This window comes from Leucoraja erinacea, chromosome 8 (assembly GCF_028641065.1).
Source record: "Leucoraja erinacea ecotype New England chromosome 8, Leri_hhj_1, whole genome shotgun sequence".
Classification (NCBI taxonomy): domain Eukaryota; kingdom Metazoa; phylum Chordata; class Chondrichthyes; order Rajiformes; family Rajidae; genus Leucoraja; species Leucoraja erinaceus.
This window is the reverse complement of record NC_073384.1, coordinates 2,295,853-2,315,214: the sequence shown is the minus strand read 5'-3', so window position 1 is coordinate 2,315,214 and position 19,362 is coordinate 2,295,853. Positions and strand designations below refer to the sequence as shown.

General features: G+C 47.5%; 1 protein-coding gene across 1 annotated transcript in view; it reads right to left on the bottom strand.

The window, feature by feature from the left end:
* abch1 (ATP-binding cassette, sub-family H, member 1) overlaps positions 1-19,362 on the bottom strand; it is a 101,516-nt gene that overhangs the window by 20,805 nt on the left and 61,349 nt on the right. Inside the window, exons 16-17 of the mRNA XM_055638835.1 lie at positions 9,319-9,389; positions 3,951-4,039 (exon numbers count right to left, since the gene is read on the bottom strand). Of these exons, the coding sequence (XP_055494810.1) occupies positions 3,951-4,039; positions 9,319-9,389 (160 nt within the window). The remainder of the gene's footprint in view (positions 1-3,950; positions 4,040-9,318; positions 9,390-19,362) is intronic.

The window sequence follows — 19,362 nt, the reverse complement described above, 5'->3', positions numbered from 1 at the left end:
GAAGGCAGGAACGGGGTACTGATTGGGGATGATCAGCCATGATCACATTGTATGGCGGTGCTGGCTCGAAGGGCCGAATGGCCTCCTCCTGCACCTATTGTCTATTGTTCATGGTAACCACGTTCTACCTTCACTTGTTCCTATTCCCTACCTCTCTCTGTCCCTATTCACTGACTGCCTCCACCACCTTTGAAGAAGAGTTCTATAAACTTGTATCTGAGAGAAGCCTCACCTCATCTCAGTCTTAAATGGGCAATTCTTCTTTTGAAACATTGACGACCAGTTCCAGAATGTCAAATATCCTCGCCACCAAACGGCTGCCACGACCATTCAAGGTCTTCCATGATGGTGGAGGTAGATGGGGTCAGACACGGAGGTGGGTTAGACGGTCATTTCATCGGTTACTTTCATGTTCCTCAACACAACACTGCATTCTGTATCATTCACTGGAACCAGTGTGCTCTCCACTGACATTATTGCCATAGAGGGAGTGCAGAGAAGGTTCACCAGACTGATTCCTGGGATGTCAGGACTGTCTTATGAAGAAAGACTGGATAGACTTGGTTTATACTCTCTCGAATTTAGGAGACTGAGAGGGGATCTTATAGAAACTTACAAAATTCTTAAGGGGTTGGACAGGCTAGATGCAGGAAGATTGCTCCCGATGTTGGGGAAGTCCAGGACAAGGGGTCACAGCTTAAGGATAAGGGGGAAATCCTTTAAAACTGAGATGAGAAGAACTTTTTTCACACAGACAGTGGTGAATCTCTGGAACTCTCTGCCACAGAGGGTAGTCGAGGCCACAGTTCATTGGCTATATTTAAGAGGGAGTTAGATGTGGCCCTTGTGGCTAAGGGGATCAGAGGGTATGGAGAGAAGGCAGGTACGGGATACTGAGTTGGATGATCAGCCATGGTCATATTGAATGGCGGTGCAGGCTCGAAGGGCCGAATGGCCTCTACTCCTGCACCTAATTTCTATGTTTCTGTTTCTACGACACAACCTGCACCTTCACTTCCACACAGTTTACAATTCAGCTTCATAATGGTGGCACGGTGGAGCAGCGGTAGAGTTGCTGCCTCACACGGGTTTCATTCTGACCACGGGTGCCGTCTGTACGGTGTTTGCACGTTCTCCCCGTGACCTGCGTGGGTTTCCTCTGGGTGCAACGGCTTCCTTCCACATCCCAAAGACGTACAGGTTTGTAGGTTAATTGGCTTTGGTAAATTGTCCCTGGTGTGTAGGATAGTGGGGGTCACTGGACTTGATGGGCCGAAGGGCCTGTTTCCGTGCTGGATCTCTAAACAAAGTGTAAGTGGGTCCACTGTGGAGTCTCTTCATTGGCCAACGAGTGAGACTGAGTGGGAGTGAAGCATGAAGCTGTATCCTGAGGCACGGTGAGATGTACATTGACATCAGCCACTATTCCCCCAGGTGGTCTAGCAAGGCATCGATCAAATGTGCCTGCAGAATTGCCAAATTCATTCCACTTTGTGTATTGAATCCCAATTTTTACTGAATTATTTAAGTAAATTAACTGCAATCATGGTTCCAAATGAACCGAGCCAAAACAATCTAATGTAGTCATAGAATCAAAAATCATTCAGCCCGACTCGTCCAAGCCGATTATGGTCCCATCTAAGCTAGTGCTACTTGCCCACGTATGGCCCATATCCTAAACCTTTCCTATCTATGTATGCACTGAGTACGAGCTGCTTTTAATCTCATTGTACATGTATAGTGACAATAAATGGCATATCTATATCTATCTATCTATACATCTCTCCTAGGTAGACACAAAGCTGGAGTAACTCAGCGGGACAGGCAGCATCTCTGGAGAGAGGGAATGGGTGACGTTTCGGGTCGAGACCCTTCTTCAGACTGATGTCAGGGGAGTGGGAGGGACAGAGATAGAATGTGGTCTTAGACAGTAAGACTGGTGGGTGAACTGGGAAGGGGAAGGGGATGGGGATAAAGAAGAGAAAGCAAGGACTACCTGAAATTGGATAAGTCAATGTTCATACCGCTGGGGTGTAAACTACCCGAGCAAAATATGAGGTGCTGCTCCTCCAATTTGTGCTGGGCCTCACTCTGACAATGGAGGAGGCCCAGGACAGAAAGGTCAGATTGGGAATGGGAGGGGGAGTTGAAGTGCTGAGCCACGGGAGATTAGGTAGGTTAAGACGGACTGTGCGGAGGTGTTCAGCGGAACGATGGCCGAGCCTGCGCTTGGTCTCGCCGATGTAGAGAAGTTGACACCTGGAACAGCGGATACAGTAGATGAGGATGCAGTAGATCAAATTGGAGGACAGCATCTCATATTTCGCTTGGGTAGCTTACACCCCCAGCAGTATGAACATTGACTTCTCTAACTTCAGATAGCCCTTGCTTTCCCTCTCTCTCCATCCCCTCCCCCTTCCCAGTTCTCCCACTAGTCTTACTGTCTCCGACCACATTCTATCTCTGTCCCGCCCACTCCCCTGACATCAGCCTGAACAATATAACATAACCATATAACAATTACAGCACGGAAACAGGCCATCTCGGCCCTACAAGTCCGTGCCGAACAAATTTTTTTCCCCTTAGTCCCACCTGCCTGCACTCATACCATAACCCTCCATTCCCTTCTCATCCATATGCCTATCCAATTTATTTTTAAATGATACCAATGAACCTGCCTCCACCACTTCCACTGGGAGCTCATTCCGCACCGCTACCACTCTCTGCGTAAAGAAGTTCCCCCTCATATTACCCCTAAACTTCTGTCCCTTAATTCTGAAGTCATGTCCTCTTGTTTGAATCTTCCCTATTCTCAAAGGGAAAAGCTTGTCCACATCAACTCTGTCTATCCCTCTCATCATTTTAAAGACCTCGATCAGGTCCCCCCTTAACCTTCTGCGCTCCAGAGAATAAAGACCTAACTTATTCAACCTATCTCTGAAGAAGGGTCTCAACTCGAAACGTCGCCCATTCCTTCTCTCCAGATGCTGCTTGTCCTGCTGAGTTACTCCAGCATTTTGTGTCTACCTTCGATTTAAACCAGCATCTGCAGTTCCTTCCTACACATCTCTCCAAATGCCTTTTAAATGTTGCTATTGTTCCTGTCTTGACCATCTCCTCTGGCTGCTCATTCCAGACATCCAACACGCTCTAAGTGAAAACGTTGCCCCTCAAGTTCCTGTTAAATCTTTCCCCTCTCACCTTAAACCTGTGCCCACTAATTCTCAATCTGCTTGTGTGCCTCTGGCTTTACATTTCACTCCTCAGCTCTCCTTATCTGACACCTTTTGTCTCCATTTCACCTCCAGCCTTTGTCACTATCTCCACCCATCTGCACATCACCCCCTCCCCTGTATCCACCTATCACTTGCCGGGCTTTGTCCCACCCCCATCTCGTTTTTCCAGCTTCCTCTCCCCCCCCCCGCCCCCCCCCCCCCCCCCCCCGCCCCCGACTCCATCAGTCTGAGTAAGGGCCCTGACCTGAAACGTCACCTGTCCATTCCCTCCACAGTGGCGGTCTGACCCACTGAGTTCCTCCAGCACTTTGGCTCAACATTCCAGCATCTGCAGTTCCTTGTGTTGATAAAATGCCCCATTTATTCACTGAAGCACAGCCAGTTTGATGGTCTGTTTTACTGTCAGGATAAGGAGCAACAAGGAATATAAAGATTGACAGATTCTTGATCAGTACGGGTGTTGGGGGCTGTGGGGAACAGCCATGGTTGAATTGCGGAGTAGACTTGATGGGCTGAATGGCCTCCTAGAACTGATGAACTTACGTGAGTAGTGAGCAAAGATGTTGGGAGGATGTCATTGTGAACAGTGACTGCATGTCCAGATCAAGTCAAAGATAATTGTAGCGGGACTCTCACACCGAGCAATGCTCATCTGCTAAGTGATGTAATTAGACATCAGGGTATGAACTAGTGGTCACAATGAGAGAGTCCAACCTGCCACCCAGCCTCTGTCCATTAGACCTTCTCTCCGCTCGATCACAAAGGAAAGCGTTGTCAGTCCCAGCGCCAGGAAGAAGGTGATGCTGCAAATGTAAAACCACTTCTTCATCATTATAACCATATAACCGTTACAGCACGGAAACAGGCCATCTCGGCCCTTCTAGTCCGTGCCGAACACTTGCTCTCACCTAGTCCCATCTACCTGCACTCAGATCATAACCCTCCATTCCTTTCCCGTCCATATACCTATCCAATTTATTTTTAAATGATAAAATCAAACCTGCCTCCACCACTTCCACTGGAAGCTCATTCCACACCGCTACCACTCTCTGAATAAAGAAGTTCCCCCTCATGTTTCCCCTAAACCTTTGTCCCTTAATTCTCAAATCATGTCCTCTTGTTTGAATCGTCCCTACTCTCAATGGAAAAAGCTTATCCACGTCAACTCTGTCTATCCCTCTCATCATTTTAACAACTTCTATCAAGTCCCCCCTTAACCTTCTGCGCTCCAAAGAATAAAGACCTATCTTGTTCAACCTTTCTCTGTAACTTAGTTGCTGAAACCCAGGCAACATTCTAGTAAATCTCCTCTGTACTCTCTCTATTTTGTTGACATCTTTCCTATAATTTGGCGACCAGAATTGTACACCATACTCCAGAATTGGCCTCACCAATGCCTTGTACAATTTGAACATTACAGCGATGCCCTCAACACCTTCCCGATAACTGGTCCCCACTCACTCAAACAAAACTAGCAGGTATAAAGAAGGCATTTTGTGTCTAACTTCGGTGTAAATCAGCATCTGCAGTTCTTTCCTACACATAAAGGAGGATAATTGTTCAATAATTCCATGCTGGATGCTTGGATATACCACCCCATACAGCGTGGAAACAGGCCCTTCGACCCAACTTGCCCACACCGGCCAACATGTCCCAGCTACAACAGTCTCACCTTGGCCCATATCCCTCCAAAAGGGGTCGTCAGACCAAGCAATGAGGTGCAGACCTGGAGTGTTTGACAGGTAGCTGTGCAGCCGAGATAATGTGGTGGGTGTAGTCAATCTTGCAAAGCAACAGTTGTACAGTGCCAAATGACAAGACGTTTCCCAGGGAACACCGGAGCATCGCACATAAAACTTAAACATTTCACACATAAAATAAAAAACAATAAAAACAATCCAGTCCCTGATAAAACAACACGAATAGTTAAAAAGCAGGTAAAAAAACAGCAACATTAAAATACAGTAAAAACAGTCATTAAAATGTCCAGGGCAGCTGATTTAAGTGCAGCACGGACTAGAAGGGCCGACATGGCCTGTTTCTGCTGTAATTGTTATATGGTTATAGAGTTATTAAATTGTCAGTGCAAAGCAGCAGAATCAGGTGGAGTGACTGTTTAGCAGCCTCACAGCCTGTGGCAGGAAGCTGTTTAGCAGTCTGGTAGTCCGGGCTTTGATGCTACGGTATCTCTTGCCTGATGGCAGGAGATCCAGGTGTGTGTGGAGGGGGTGCAGTTTGTCCTTAGCTATTCTCAGAGCTTTTTTCAGACAGTGGCTCTGGAACAGTTCTTGTACCGAGGGTAGGGAGACGCCAATGATCCTCTCTGCTCCCCTCACTACCCTCTGCAGAGACTTCCTATCTGAGCAGTTACAGTTGGAGTTACAGTTGGAGTGACGAGGTCGTTCACCTTGCACTAAACGTTATTCCCTTATCATGTATCTATACACTGTAAATGGATCGAGGGTAATCATGTCTTGTGTTTCCGCTGACTGGATAGCACGCAACAAAAGCTTTTCACTGCACCTCGGTACACGTGACAATAAACTGAACTGAGGCAGAACAAACGGATCCCACTTGCTGCTCATCACTGTCCAGTGAGCCGGGACTAGGTGTGAGGGGAATGCAGCAACTGGCTTTTGGAGGTAACACTTTTACCCAGGGGACATGGAGAACACAGGGGCCCAACACCAGACTGTTGCGTGCTGGACAATGTACCCAGAAACATCTCAATGAGATGTTACTTTTACAAACAGGGTCACTATTAAAGCCGGAAGGACAACTGTGTGGAGGGAAAAGACTGGGCATCTGTTGAACCTTGACTAGTACACAAAGAGTCAAAAATACACAAGGTGCTGGAGTATCTCAGCCAGTCAGGCAGTGAATGAACAAAGTTCCTGCAGCACAATCCTTGACAATACATTCAACAGTTTACTGAAGAAGGGTCTCGACCCGAAACGTCACCTATTCCTTCGCTCCATAGATGCTGCCTCACCCCCTGAGTTTCTCCAGCATTTTTATCTACCTTCTCCATTTCACTGATCATCGTCTGCTTTTCTCTGTCATTTTCACACCTTACCCTTCCACATATCTCTGTGTCTCCCTCTCCCCCGAGTCTGTAGAAGGGTCTCGACCTGAAACGTCATCCATTCCTTCTCCCCAGAGATGCTGCCTGACCCACTGAGTTACTCCAGCATTTTGTGTCTATCTTCCAACATAATAATAATAATAAGAATAATAAATTTTATTTATGGGCGCCTTTCAAGAATCTCAAGGACACCTTACAAAAATGTAGCACCTAGAGGAAAAACATGTAAGGGGAATGAAATAAATAGTAGAGACATGACTAGTACACAAAGTAAAGACAGAATTCAATACAAAACATAGTATGAGGCAATGAAACAGATGAAAAGGGACGGGGACGTGGGGCTCAGGATAGGCAGAGGTGAAGAGATGGGTTTTGAGTCTGGACTGGAAGATGGTGAGGGACACGGAATTGCGGATCAGTTGGGGGAGGGAGTTCCAGAGCCTGGGAGCTGCCCTGGAGAAGGCTCTGTCCCCAAAACTGCGGAGGTTGGACTTGTGGATGGAGAGGAGACCGGCTGATGTGGATCTGAGGGACCGTGAGGGTTGGTAGGGGGAGAGGAGGTCAGCGGGATATGGGGGGGCCAGATGGTGGAGGGCTTTGTAGGTGAGGATCAGGATTTTGTAGTTGATCCGGTGGGAGATGGGAAGCCAGTGAAGTTGTTTGAGGACTGGAGTGATGTGATGCCAGGATTTGGTGTGGGTGATGAGTCGGGCGGCTGCGTTCTGGACCAGTTGGAGTCGGTTGATGTAGGTGGAGCTGATGCCAAGGAGAAGTGAGTTGCAGTAGTCCAGTCGGGAGGAGATGAAGGCATGGCTGAGTCTTTCAGCAGCGGGAGGTGTGAGAGAGGGTCTGAGTTTGGCGATGTTGCGGAGATGAAAGAAGGAGGTTTTAATGACATGGCGGATGTGAGGCTCCGTGCTTGATCTCTATCTTCTATCCAGTGGGCTCTGTGTGTGGATAGAGTGCGTATTGTTGTGGCATTCCATTTTGTGTACGTCTGTCTATCTTCAGTGTAAACCACCATCTGCAGTTCCTTCCTACACAGTCATCAGCAACATGTGTGTGCGGGGGGAGATATTGGCAGCTGGATTGTTTTACTTCGAAAGTGGTGCGAGCTGATCTCATGAATAATTTTAGAAAGCCAATGTCAATCTGACAATCACACCTCCCCTTTCCAAAAAGTTCCTAAAATCAGGAATGGGACAAATGTGGTCTGTCACTAGCCTGTCCAACCTCTTAAGAATCACTTACAACATTCTTAAGGGGTTGGACAGGCTAGATGCAGGAAGATTGCTCCCGATGTTGGGGAAGTCCAGGACAAGGGGTCACAGCTTAAGGATAAGGGGGAAATCCTTTAAAACCGAGATGAGAAGAACTTTTTTCACACAGAGAGTGGTGAATCTCTGGAACTCTCTGCCACAGAGGGTAGTTGAGGCCAGTTCGTTGGCTATATTTAAGAGGGAGTTAGATGTGGCCCTTGTGGCTAAGGGGATCAGAGGGTATGGAGAGAAGGCAGGGATGGGATACTGAGTTGGATGATCAGTCATGATCATATTGAATGGTGGTGCAGGCTCGAAGGGCCGAATGGCCTACTCCTGCACCTAATTTCTATGTTTCTATGTTTCTAAATAACTTGTCTGATCATTCTTACAGCAGCACCCTCAAAGTAGTGAAGTGTATCTGGTACTTCACAGGAGTGTGGATCATCAGACCAAGTCTGACCAAGTCGCATGCTCGAGGGAAATGAGCAAAGATGTGATTGTAGAGGATGAGAGGGGGGTGGGAAGCACAGGGTCGTGGGGAGAGAGTGGGCGTGGAGGAGGATACAGAGCTGGGCCACTCTGGCCACATCCCCTCGAATCTGAGTTGCTATTGGTGCTTGGAAATGGAACGTGTTATTCTGATGTAGCCTCTTCCCCACAGGAGGGAGATTGCCACCCAATAGCTCAGCTCGTCTGAAGAAGGGTCTCGATCCGAAACGCCACCTATTCCTTCTCACCAGAGATGCTGCCTGTCCCGCTGAGTTACTCCAGCATTTTGTGTTTATCTTTGATGTAAAGCAGCATCTGCAGTTCCTTCCAACACACAGTGTCAGGTCAGCAGCCAGGTTGTGACATTGCCATTGTGGGAACAGTAACTCAGCTGCAGGGATCGGACACTGTGGGAGCAACAACCAAGCAGCCAGGACAAATGGACAACTGAAAACAAATGGGTGTTAGGAATCAGTGCTGGTTCTCAGACCAAACCTGACCAGTTCAGTTCAGTTTAGTTTATTGTCGCGTGTGCTGAGGTACAGTGAAAAGCTTTTGTTGCGTGCTAATAGCCCTGTCCCACGGTGCAAGTTCATTTCAAGAGCTCTCCCGAGTTAAAAAAAAAATCAAACTCGTGGTAAGCACGGAGAATGGACGTAGCGGGTACGTCGGAGCTCGGGGACGTCTCTTAGCGCTTACGGCAGGCACTCGGGAAGACTCGCTAACGGTAGGTAAGCACGGGAAGGCTCGTGAAGATTTTTCAACATGATGAAAAATGCCCGCGAGAGCCCCGAGTACCGACGAGCGGCCATTACCGTAAATCTCCGAGTTTGAATCAGGGCAAACTCGGGAGAACTCTTGGAATGAACTCGCACCGTGGGACAGGGCTTTAACCAGTCAGCGGAAAGACAAGACATGATTACAGTCGGGCCGTCCACAGTGTAGGGTTTAGAGAGTGTGGAGCGATTGTAATATGTGATTGTAGATTTGCTTCCGTGGCTAGCATGCAGATAGTCTCCGGGGTTGGGCGACATCTTGGGAACAAGTCACATACGAGCATATTCAGGACAGGACCAAACATCCGTGGAGGATATTAAAGGAGGAGACAGGAGTTGGGAATGGCGTTGAGATGCCACGCTACAAGTTTCTATTCAGACCATTCAGATTATTCAATCTTTGCTATTATTCTTTTGCTATTTGGGAGCAAGGTCATTGTTATGACGATAACTCTGATTTTAAACTTTACCTTAAGATTGCACCAGGTGCGATAAATATCGTAAAGTTGGAATGCTTATGGCCATATATCGGCTTTTCAATCTGCAATAAAAACAAATAACATAGTCACTGTACATAACACACAATCTCACAGTACACTCACAGCAACACATTGTTTAAGTCCCGACAGTAGATCACTTATTTTGGTTGACCACATCTTTGTTGTCATATTTCATTTACAACAAAGATGCTATATAATATTAATGATCTGGATGAGGGAATTGAAGGCAATATCTCCAAGTTTGCGGATGACACTAAGCTGGGGGGCAGTGTTAGCTGTGAGGAGGATGCTAGGAGACTGCATGGTGACTTGGATAGGCTGGGTGAGTGGGCAAATGTTTGGCAGATGCAGTATAATGTGGATAAATGTGAGGTTATCCATTTTGGTGGCAAAAACAGGAAAGCAGACTATTATCTAAATGGTGGCCCACTAGGAAAAGGGGAGATGCAGCGAGACCTGGGTGTCATGGTACACCAGTCATTGAAAGTAGGCATGCAGGTGCAGCAGGCAGTGAAGAAAGCGAATGGTATGTTAGCTTTCATAGCAAAAGAATTTGAGTATAGGAGCAGGGAGGTTCTACTGCAGTTGTACAGGGTCTTGGTGAGACCACACCTGGAGTATTGCGTACAGTTTTGGTCTCCAAATCTGAGGAAGGACATTATTGCCATAGAGGGAGTGCAGAGAAGGTTCACCAGACTGATTCCTGGGATGTCAGGACTGTCTTATGAAGAAAGCCTGGATAGACTTGGTTTATACTCTCTAGAATTTAGAAGATTGAGAGGGGATCTTATAGAAACTTACAAAATTCTTAAGGGGTTGGACAGGCTAGATGCAGGAAGATTGTTCCCGATGTTGGGGAAGTCCAGGACAAGGGGTCACAGCTTAAGGATAAGGGGGAAATCCTTTAAAACTGAGATGAGAAGAACTTTTTTCACACAGAGAGCGGTGAATCTCTGGAACTCTCTGCCACAGAGGGTAGTCGAGGCCAGTTCATTGGCTATATTTAAGAGGGAGTTAGATGTGGCCCTTGTGGCTAAGGGGATCAGAGGGTATGGAGAGAAGGCAGATACGGGATACTGAGTTGGATGATCAGCCATGATCATATTGAATGGCGGTGCAGGCTCGAAGGGCCGAATGGCCTCTACTCCTGCACCTAATTTCTATGTTTCTATGCTATCAGGAGTGCCATTTTAAATATTGCTGAGGTGGGCAAGGTGGGCCTGCTGTTCACAGAAAGGATGAAGAAGGGTCTCGACCTGAAACGTCACCAATTCCTTCTCTCCAGAGATGCTGCCTGTCCTGTCAAATTACTCCAGCACTTTGTGTCCAGAGAGATGGATTGGGGGTGGGGGGGGGGGGGGGGGTACGCAGGGGCACGGCGTTCCCCTAGTGTTTAATTTCCAGCTTGGGTTTAATTACTGCAGAAAGATTTGAGCCGTTTCTCACTTTACTCAGCTCAAACCAAAACGATTTGTTAACTGCCACTGTTAGCACTTGTTAACAGCCAGTAGTTATACAATGGGTCATCGATACATCGATCCACATTCCTCAATAAATGTAATTGTGTTTTAACACTGCGTTCCTTTGATTAAAATTCAAGGGGGAATTTCTTAAACTCACTGTCAGGGCTACTGAACTGCGAGCACGGGCTCAGGTAAAGTCACGTTATTTTATTATTCCATGTTTTTTTATTTGCCTCTCTGAATCCGTGCCCCTCTGCCCTCTCCGCTCTACCCACTCCGTCCCTGTTCCCCACTCCCCGCGCTCTCCCCACTCCCCGCTCCACGCTCCCCGGGCTTACCACGCTCCCCATGCTACCCTCGTTCCCCGCTCTCCCCGCTCCCCGTGCTTTCCCATCTCTCTCCTCGCTCCCCACCCTCTGCCCGATCTCGAAAACTCGATGATGGATTTTGGGAGGTATTTTGGAGAAAGGAGATGCATAAAATGTGCACATTTAAAAAACCAGTGTTCAGATATACAAACCTTCAAAAGCAAATGATATGCTACATTTTCAAATGGGAAATAATGCTTAAGAACCTAATAGAAAACTTGTATAAATCATTGGTTGTGCCATAGTTAGAATATTGTGTTCAAGTTTTCTGGAACGATATTTCCTTCAGCTAACAAAAATAATGACTAATTAGTCTGAGTTAGTCAATGAGTTAATGGTGCAGTAACGCTTGGCTAGTAGTCACCGTTGAACGGTATTTGATAAACTAGTTATGATGGAGATGGATGAGTCAGGAAATAAGGCTCTAAATTTACGTAAACTGTGGGAAAGTGAGGCAGAAGAGTAGACTATGCAGAGTATTGACAAACAATGTGAAATGTTCCAAGATCTTCTTGGTAATAGACCTGTACATTTTGAATTGAATTGAAATTATTTGTCATTCAAAAATGAATGAAAGAAACGAATGTTATCCCTAACAACTAAGTTCAGGTAGACAGTAACATGGATAAGGGAGAGCCAGCGGATGTAGTGTAGCTGGACTTTGATAAGGTCCCACACAGGAGATTAGCGGGCAAAATCAGAGCACATGGTATTGAGGGTAGAGTGCTGACATGGATAGAAAATTGGTTGGCAGGCAGGAAAGAAAGAGTAGGGATTTACGGGTCCCTTTCAGAATGGCAGGCAGTGACTAGTGGGGTGCCACAAGGCTCGGTGCTGGGACCGCAGCTATTCACAATATATATTAATGATTTTACTTCGGAGTCACGTGAGTGACTACGTGAAGAACCCACCCAGCGCGCAGGCGCGGCATTACGTCAGCAGTGCAACAGCGGCAGCAGCTGGAGCCAGGCTCTCCAGCTGCAGCATAAAGACGAGACCTCAGGTAAGTGCCTTTTTTGTTACAGAGTCGCGCTAGAGAGAATAATGGCCTCTCGCAAGCGACCAGCCAGGAGGACTGCCTGCCCTACTCCACCCGAGGACGGGTCCATAGCGGGACGGCAGCCTCTCGCAGCGGAGGAGCTTTTTCAACGCTCCCGCTCACCCGACACCGAGCCGCCCCCAGTGCTGCAGATTTCAACGCCCCGCACAGGGAGGAAGGCGACACAGAAAACCGACCGGCCGGTGTCCTCCGATGAATCGGAGGAACGGGAACACTCTCCCCCACCGAAAAGGGGAGACGCTCGGATAAGCTGCATGAGGCAGCTCCTCGAGCGTATGATTAATGAGGAGATGCGGCATCTCCCAGGAGGACGGGCTTTGGCCTCCTCCTCTCCACACCCTTCTGTACCCTCTATGTTCGAGGGCAGTAAGGGAGGCCAGGACTGGGCTGGCCTATCCCAAGGGCAGGCGGAGGATATCGTCAGCATGCCGGGCGTGCCGGAAGAAGAGCTACTGGGTGTAGTGGGCCGATATGCGGCACCACCAACAACTGGGATGGTGTTGCCACCCAGAATGGCGGCAACTATAAACAGGCTGTCCAACAACCCGCTGCAGGACAAGGCTGTCCAGCAGGCCCTTGACAACTACATCGCGCCAGAAAATTGCGAGGCGCTGAGGGTCAAGACGGTCAATGGGCAGATCTGGAACCAGCTGGGGCAGCAAATAAGGGCTCAGGAGGGCAAAATGCAGCGAGTCCTGAAGCTCCACTCAGCAGCCGTCACCGCCTTTGCTCGGTCCGTTGGGGATGAAGACCTGACCATACCCCAGCAGGATGCCCTCGCACTGATGTGCAGCACCACGTATGAGCTAAACAACCTACGGCGGGACAACATCAGGCCTGCCCTCAACCCAACATATGCCGGCCTCTGTAAAGCTCCAGCGCCCGAACGACAGGCGCTGCTATTTGGTGCGGATCTGGCCAAAAGGCTCAAGGAGTTGGAAGAGGCGGCAAAACCAGTAGGCCTCATGAGGGCAGGGCCAGGACCGAGCAGGGTGAAGACACCCAGTTGGCCGCGCGCCTCGGCAGCCACCAGCAGATACCGAGCTGGTGAAAGCCTGGTGACCGCCTCCCACTACCCCCAGTGCTCTTTTTTAGAGCGGGGCCCAGGGCGGAGCCGTGGGAAGATGCGCCGCGCCACCGCAGCACCAACACGGACAACCTTGGGCCAGACCCACCGGAAACGACCCCACAAGTGAACATGGAGGTTGGTGGGTCTGGTTCCTGTCAACATACACAGACAAAGGGTGTAGTATTAACAGGGGGACGTTTGAGGTTCTTCAAGCATGTTTGGTGCTCCCTTACTAACAATCAGTTTATACTCAACAGTATTAGTGGATACAAAATTGAGTTCAAACCAGGCGTAGAACCGCCAGTTCAGCACATGCCCCAAAGGGTGTTCCTTCCCTCGGCAGTTGAGAAGGTAGAAGGACAAGCTGAACTTGATCGGCTCGTGGCTAAAGGCATCATAGAAATGACCACACACGAGCCGCAAGAATTTGTATCAAATATTTTTCTCAAAACCCAAAAAGATGGTGGATGTCGCATTATTATTGATCTGACATCACTCAATCAGTCTGTTGAGTATCAACATTTCAAAATGGAGACATTTGTCACTGCCAGACAACTGATCTCCAAGGGATACTACATGGCAAGCATAGATATCAAAGATGCTTACTATTTGGTACCCATTCATAAAGATTACTTTAAATATCTGAAATTTATCTGGAGGGGCCAGCTATGGCAGTACCGAGCTTTGCCCAATGGTTTAACGACAGCTCCCAGACTATTTACGAAAATTCTTAAAGTGGCCATGAAGAAATTGAGAGAACTAAAACATTTAGTAGTGGCCTATCTGGACGATGTTCTCATATTAGGAAGAACACGGGAACAAGCTGTCGCAGGAGTGTTAGCCACTAAACAACTCCTTGAAACTTTGGTTTTTATCCTTCACCCAGATAAATCAATATTGGAGCCTACTACTAACATGGATTACTTAGGCTTCACTATTGACACGATTCACATGACTGTCACTCTGCCCAGAAACAAAACAGTTTCACTCATTGAAGCTTGTAGCCATTTAATTGCTACACCGCAACCTAGAATACGGCATGTAGCCAGAGTTATTGGCTCTATAGTAGCAGCATTTCCGGCTGCCCAACATGGGCCCTTGCATTATCAAAATCTACAAAGAGCAAGGACTCATGCATTACGCCTTCATAGGGGGCATTATGATCGCAAAATGGATTTACCCGCTGAAGCCAAATCAGAACTTCAGTGGTGGGTTGACAATATTTGGCACAGTCACAGTCCTATCGCCGTAACCAATCCTAACATAACCATTGCAACGGATGCCAGTGCTTTAGGCTGGGGAGCTACTAACTCCATAGACAGCACAGGTGGCAGATGGACTAACTCAGAGGCATCGCTACTACAATCACTGGGCATTAACTTTTTGGAAATGCTCGCCGCCTTTTATGGGCTAAAAGCATATGCATCTGGTATGCGGCACGTGCATGTTAGAATTATGATCGACAACACTACGGCAGTATCTTATATCCAGCACATGGGTGGCATTAAATCAGTATCATGCGACAAATTAACTGCTATAATCTGGCAATGGTGTGTCGAGAGACATATTTGGCTATCAGCTGCCTATTTACCAGGCAAGCTAAATTTAGTGGCGGACACCAGGTCACGAAAATTCAACGACAACATCGAATGGATGTTGGACCCAAAATTATTTGCTAAAATTATCAAGCAATATGGTACGCCAGATATAGATTTGTTTGCGTCTAGGTTAAATCACCAACTACCCATGTATGTGGCTTGGGAACCAGACCCAGAGGCAGCAGCGGTAGATGCCTTCACGCTGGATTGGGGAAATTTCTTTTTCTATGCTTTCCCTCCCTTCTGCCTCATCAGTCGGGTACTCCAGAAAATTCAGGCAGACTCAGCCTCTGGCATTCTGGTCGTGCCCGACTGGCCTACCCAACCATGGTTCCCAATGTTCCACGACATGGTGGTAGAGACACCAATGGTCCTTCAACACCACCCCCAATTATTGACTCACCCGGTAACTGGCATTAGCCATCCATGCCACCAAAAATTGAAACTCCTGGTTTCCAGATTTTGAACAGGCCTTACCGGGGATTGGGGTTATCAGACAGAACAATCACCACCATGTCGGCATCCCTGCGAGTTTCCACCAAGAAACAGTACCTGACCTTCATCAGGAAATGGGAACAGTACTGTCTGGACGCAGGGACATCCTACAAGACGGCTTCGATCTCGGATGTGCTGGAGTTCCTGGCCCACCTGCACCATGATCTCAAGATGAGCTACAGTGCCATCAATACGGCTCGGAGCGCACTGTCCGCATACCTCATGCCGATAGAACAGCATAGTGTGGGATCCCACCCTCTAGTCATCAGACTCCTTAAGGGGATCTTTAATACCAAACCCCCTACACCTAGATACACTCACATGTGGGATGTGAGTGTAGTTCTGACACACCTTCGAGGTTGGCCTCCGGTGGGATCCCTGAGCCTGGAACAGGCCACTTACAAAACCCTCATGCTCATGGCGCTTGTCTCAGCTCAAAGGGTTCAGTCGCTCCATCAGCTAAATCTGAACTACATGGTGACCACCCCAGATACCATTACTTTCACCATGCCGGGGTTGGTAAAACAAAGTAGACCAGGTACATCAAACTCCCCGTTGATCTTCCGGGCTTACCCTCCAGAACCTAGGCTGTGTGTGGTGACCCACCTTCATCATTATCTAGACACAACCCAAACGCTAAGAGGGAGAGAGAAAGCCTTATGGGTTAGCCACAGAAAGCCTTTTGGACGGGTAACCAGCCAAACATTATCCAGATGGTTGAAACAGGTCCTCAGCATGGCAGGGATTAACACAAATGTTTTTTAAATCCCATTCAACCAGGGCAGTGTCCACCTCAGCGGCGGATAGGATGCAGGTTCCCCTAGACCACATCCTCAGAGCAGCGGGATGGTCAAGGGAATCGACATTCCAACGATTTTACAAGAAATCGCTGATGGAACAGGACGTCTTTGCGGATACCATTTTAAAAACCGCAAAGTTATGATTTAAAGCCCATGGGAGCTATTTTGTTTTTTGTTATAGTTAATAAATATTTCTTTTATAACTAAACAAACTTGTTGGTCTCCAGCTACCACTTCCTCCCTCGATGATCTTTCGGCAGTGAGTGATATAACTGTTACACGGTTTGAAATCACAGACCTTTGAAGTCTTCACGTAGTCACTCACGTGACTCCGAAGTAAAATAGTAAGATTAAACGAGTACTTACCAGTACGAAGTTTGATCTGTATTTTATGAGGAGTTACGATGAGGGATTACGTGCCCTCCGCTCCCACCCTCATTATATAGATCAAATTCGGACTAATGTCTCGTTGGTCTTCACTATCTTTACTTCAACTAGTGTCTATCTGTGATTCCACACCGCTGCTTGGAAGTATGCCGCGCCTGCGCGCTGGGTGGGTTCTTCACGTAATCCCTCATCGTAACTCCTCATAAAATACAGATCAAACTTCGTACTGGTAAGTACTCGTTTAATCTTACTATTTGGATGAAGGAATTAAAAGTAACATTAGCAAATTTGCAGATGACACAAAGCTGGATGGCAGTGAACAGTGAGGAGGATGCTATGGGGATGCAGGGTATCTTGGATAGGTTGGGTGAGTGGGAAGATGCATGGCAGCTGCAGTATAATGTGGGTAAATGTGAGGTTATCCACTTTAGTGGCAAGAACAAGAGGCAGATTATCATCTGAATGGCAGGTAGACCCAAAATGCTGGAGTAACTCAGCGGGTCAGGCAGCATCTCTGGAGCAAAGGAATGAGTGACGTTTCTGGTCGAAACCCTTCTTCTGTATGGTGTCAGATTAGGAAAAGGGGAGGTGCAATGAGACCTGGGTGTACTTGTACATCAGTTACTGAAAGTAAGCATGCAAGAAACAGCAGGCAGTGAAGAAAACTAATGGCATGTTGGCCTTCATAATGATAGGATTTGAGTATAGGAGCAAAGAGGTCCTTCTGCAGTTGTACAGGGCCCTGGTGAGACCACACCTGGAGTATTGTGTGCAGTTTTGGTCCCCTAATTTGAGGAAGGACATTCTTGCTATTGAGGGAGTGCAACGTAGGTTCACGAGGTTAATTCCTGGGAAGGTAGAACTGTCATATGCTGAGAGAATGGAATGACTGGGCTTGTATTCACTGGAATTTAGAAGGATGAGAGGGTATCTTATAGAAACATAAAATTATTAAGGGATTGGACAGGCTAGAAGCAGGAAACATGTTCCCGGTGTGGGAGGAGTCCAGAACCAGGGGCCACAGTTTAAGAATACGGGCTAGGCCATTTAGAACTGAGATGAGGAAAAACCTTCACACCCAGATTGTTGTGAATTTGTGGAATTATCTGCCTCAGAAGGCAGTGGAGGCCGACTGATTGGATATATTCAAAAGAGAGTTAGATAGAGCTCTTAGGGCTAATGGAATCAAGGGATAAGGGGAGAAGGCAGGAATGGGGTACTGATTGTGAATGATCAGCCATGATCACATTGAATGGCTCGAAGGGCCGAATGGTCTACTGCACCTATTTTCTCTGTATCTATGTAAAATGCTGGAATAACTCAACGGAACAGGCAGCATCTCTGGAGAGAAGGAATTGGTGACGTTTTGGGTCGAGACCCTTTTTCATACTGATGTCAGGGATGAGTGGGACAGAGATAAATTGCAGTCGGAGACAGTCAGACTGGTGGGAGAGCTGGGAAGGGGGAGGGGATGGAGAGAGAGGGAAAGCAAGAGCTATCTTAAGTTAGAGAAGTCAATGTTCATACCGCTGGGGTGTAAGCTACCCAAGTGAAATATGAGGCGCTGTTCCTCAAATTTGCGCTGGGCCTCACTCTGACACTGGTGGAGGTCCAGGACAGAAAGGTCAGTGTTGGAATGGGAGGGGAATGGCATGAATTTGCAGCTTTATCCTGCGCTACTTAATCCAAGGGCGAGTGAACGAGCGGCGAGACGGACAAAAGCAACGATCATAGAGTGGAATAGATGATATTTCGGGTCGAGACCCTTCTTCAGACTGAGGCAGGGGAAAGAGGAACAAGAGATATAGACGGTACTAAGGACAAATGAATGGAAGATATGCCCATATCTCCCGTTTCCCTTTCCCTGGACTGTCAGTCTGAAGGAGGGACTCAACCTGAAATGTCACCTATCGTTGCTTTCGTCTGTCTGAGAGAGAGAGAGAGATGCAAGAAAGCAGCTATGACATATTATACATAGAAACATAGAAACATAGAAAATAATCACATTCAATGTGATCATGGCTGATCATCCAACTCAGTCTCCTGTACCTGCCTTCTCTCCATACCACCTGATCCCTTCAGCCACAAGGGCCACACCTAACTCCCTTTTAAATATAGCCAATCAACTGGCCGCAACTACCTTCTGTGGCAGAGAATTCCACAGATTCACCACTCTCTGTGTGTAAAAAAATGTTTTCCTCATCTCGGTCCTAAAAGACTTCCCTCTTATCCTTAAACTGTGACCCCTTGTTCTGGACTTCCCCAACATCGGGAACAATCTTCCTGCATCTAGCCTGTCCAACCCCTTTAGAATTTTGTAAGTTTCTATAAGATCCCCCCTCAATCTCCTAAATTCTAACGAGTACACAATAAACTATATTATAAATACACAATAAACAAGTTATGCATTATTGTTCTCTTACATGGACATGATCACACATGGGCTCACGGACCTTAGAGTACCCCTAGTTCTTAAAACCTATTTCCCTCACCGTTTGTGTCTATCTTTGGTTTAAAGCAGCATCTGGAGTTCCTTCCTGCACAGGAAGGATGCTCTCTGTGACATGTGTAAACAGTGAATAGTTACGTCAGCCCGACTGCTGGCAGGAGAATGGGGCAGTGGACAGAGAGAGAAACCAGCTCTATGACTTATGAGTCTGAAGAAGGGTCTCAACCCCAAACGTCACCCATTCCTTCCCCACCGGAGATGCTGCCTGTCCCGCTGAGTTACTCCAGCATTTTGTGTCTACCTGCGATATAAACCAGCATCTGCA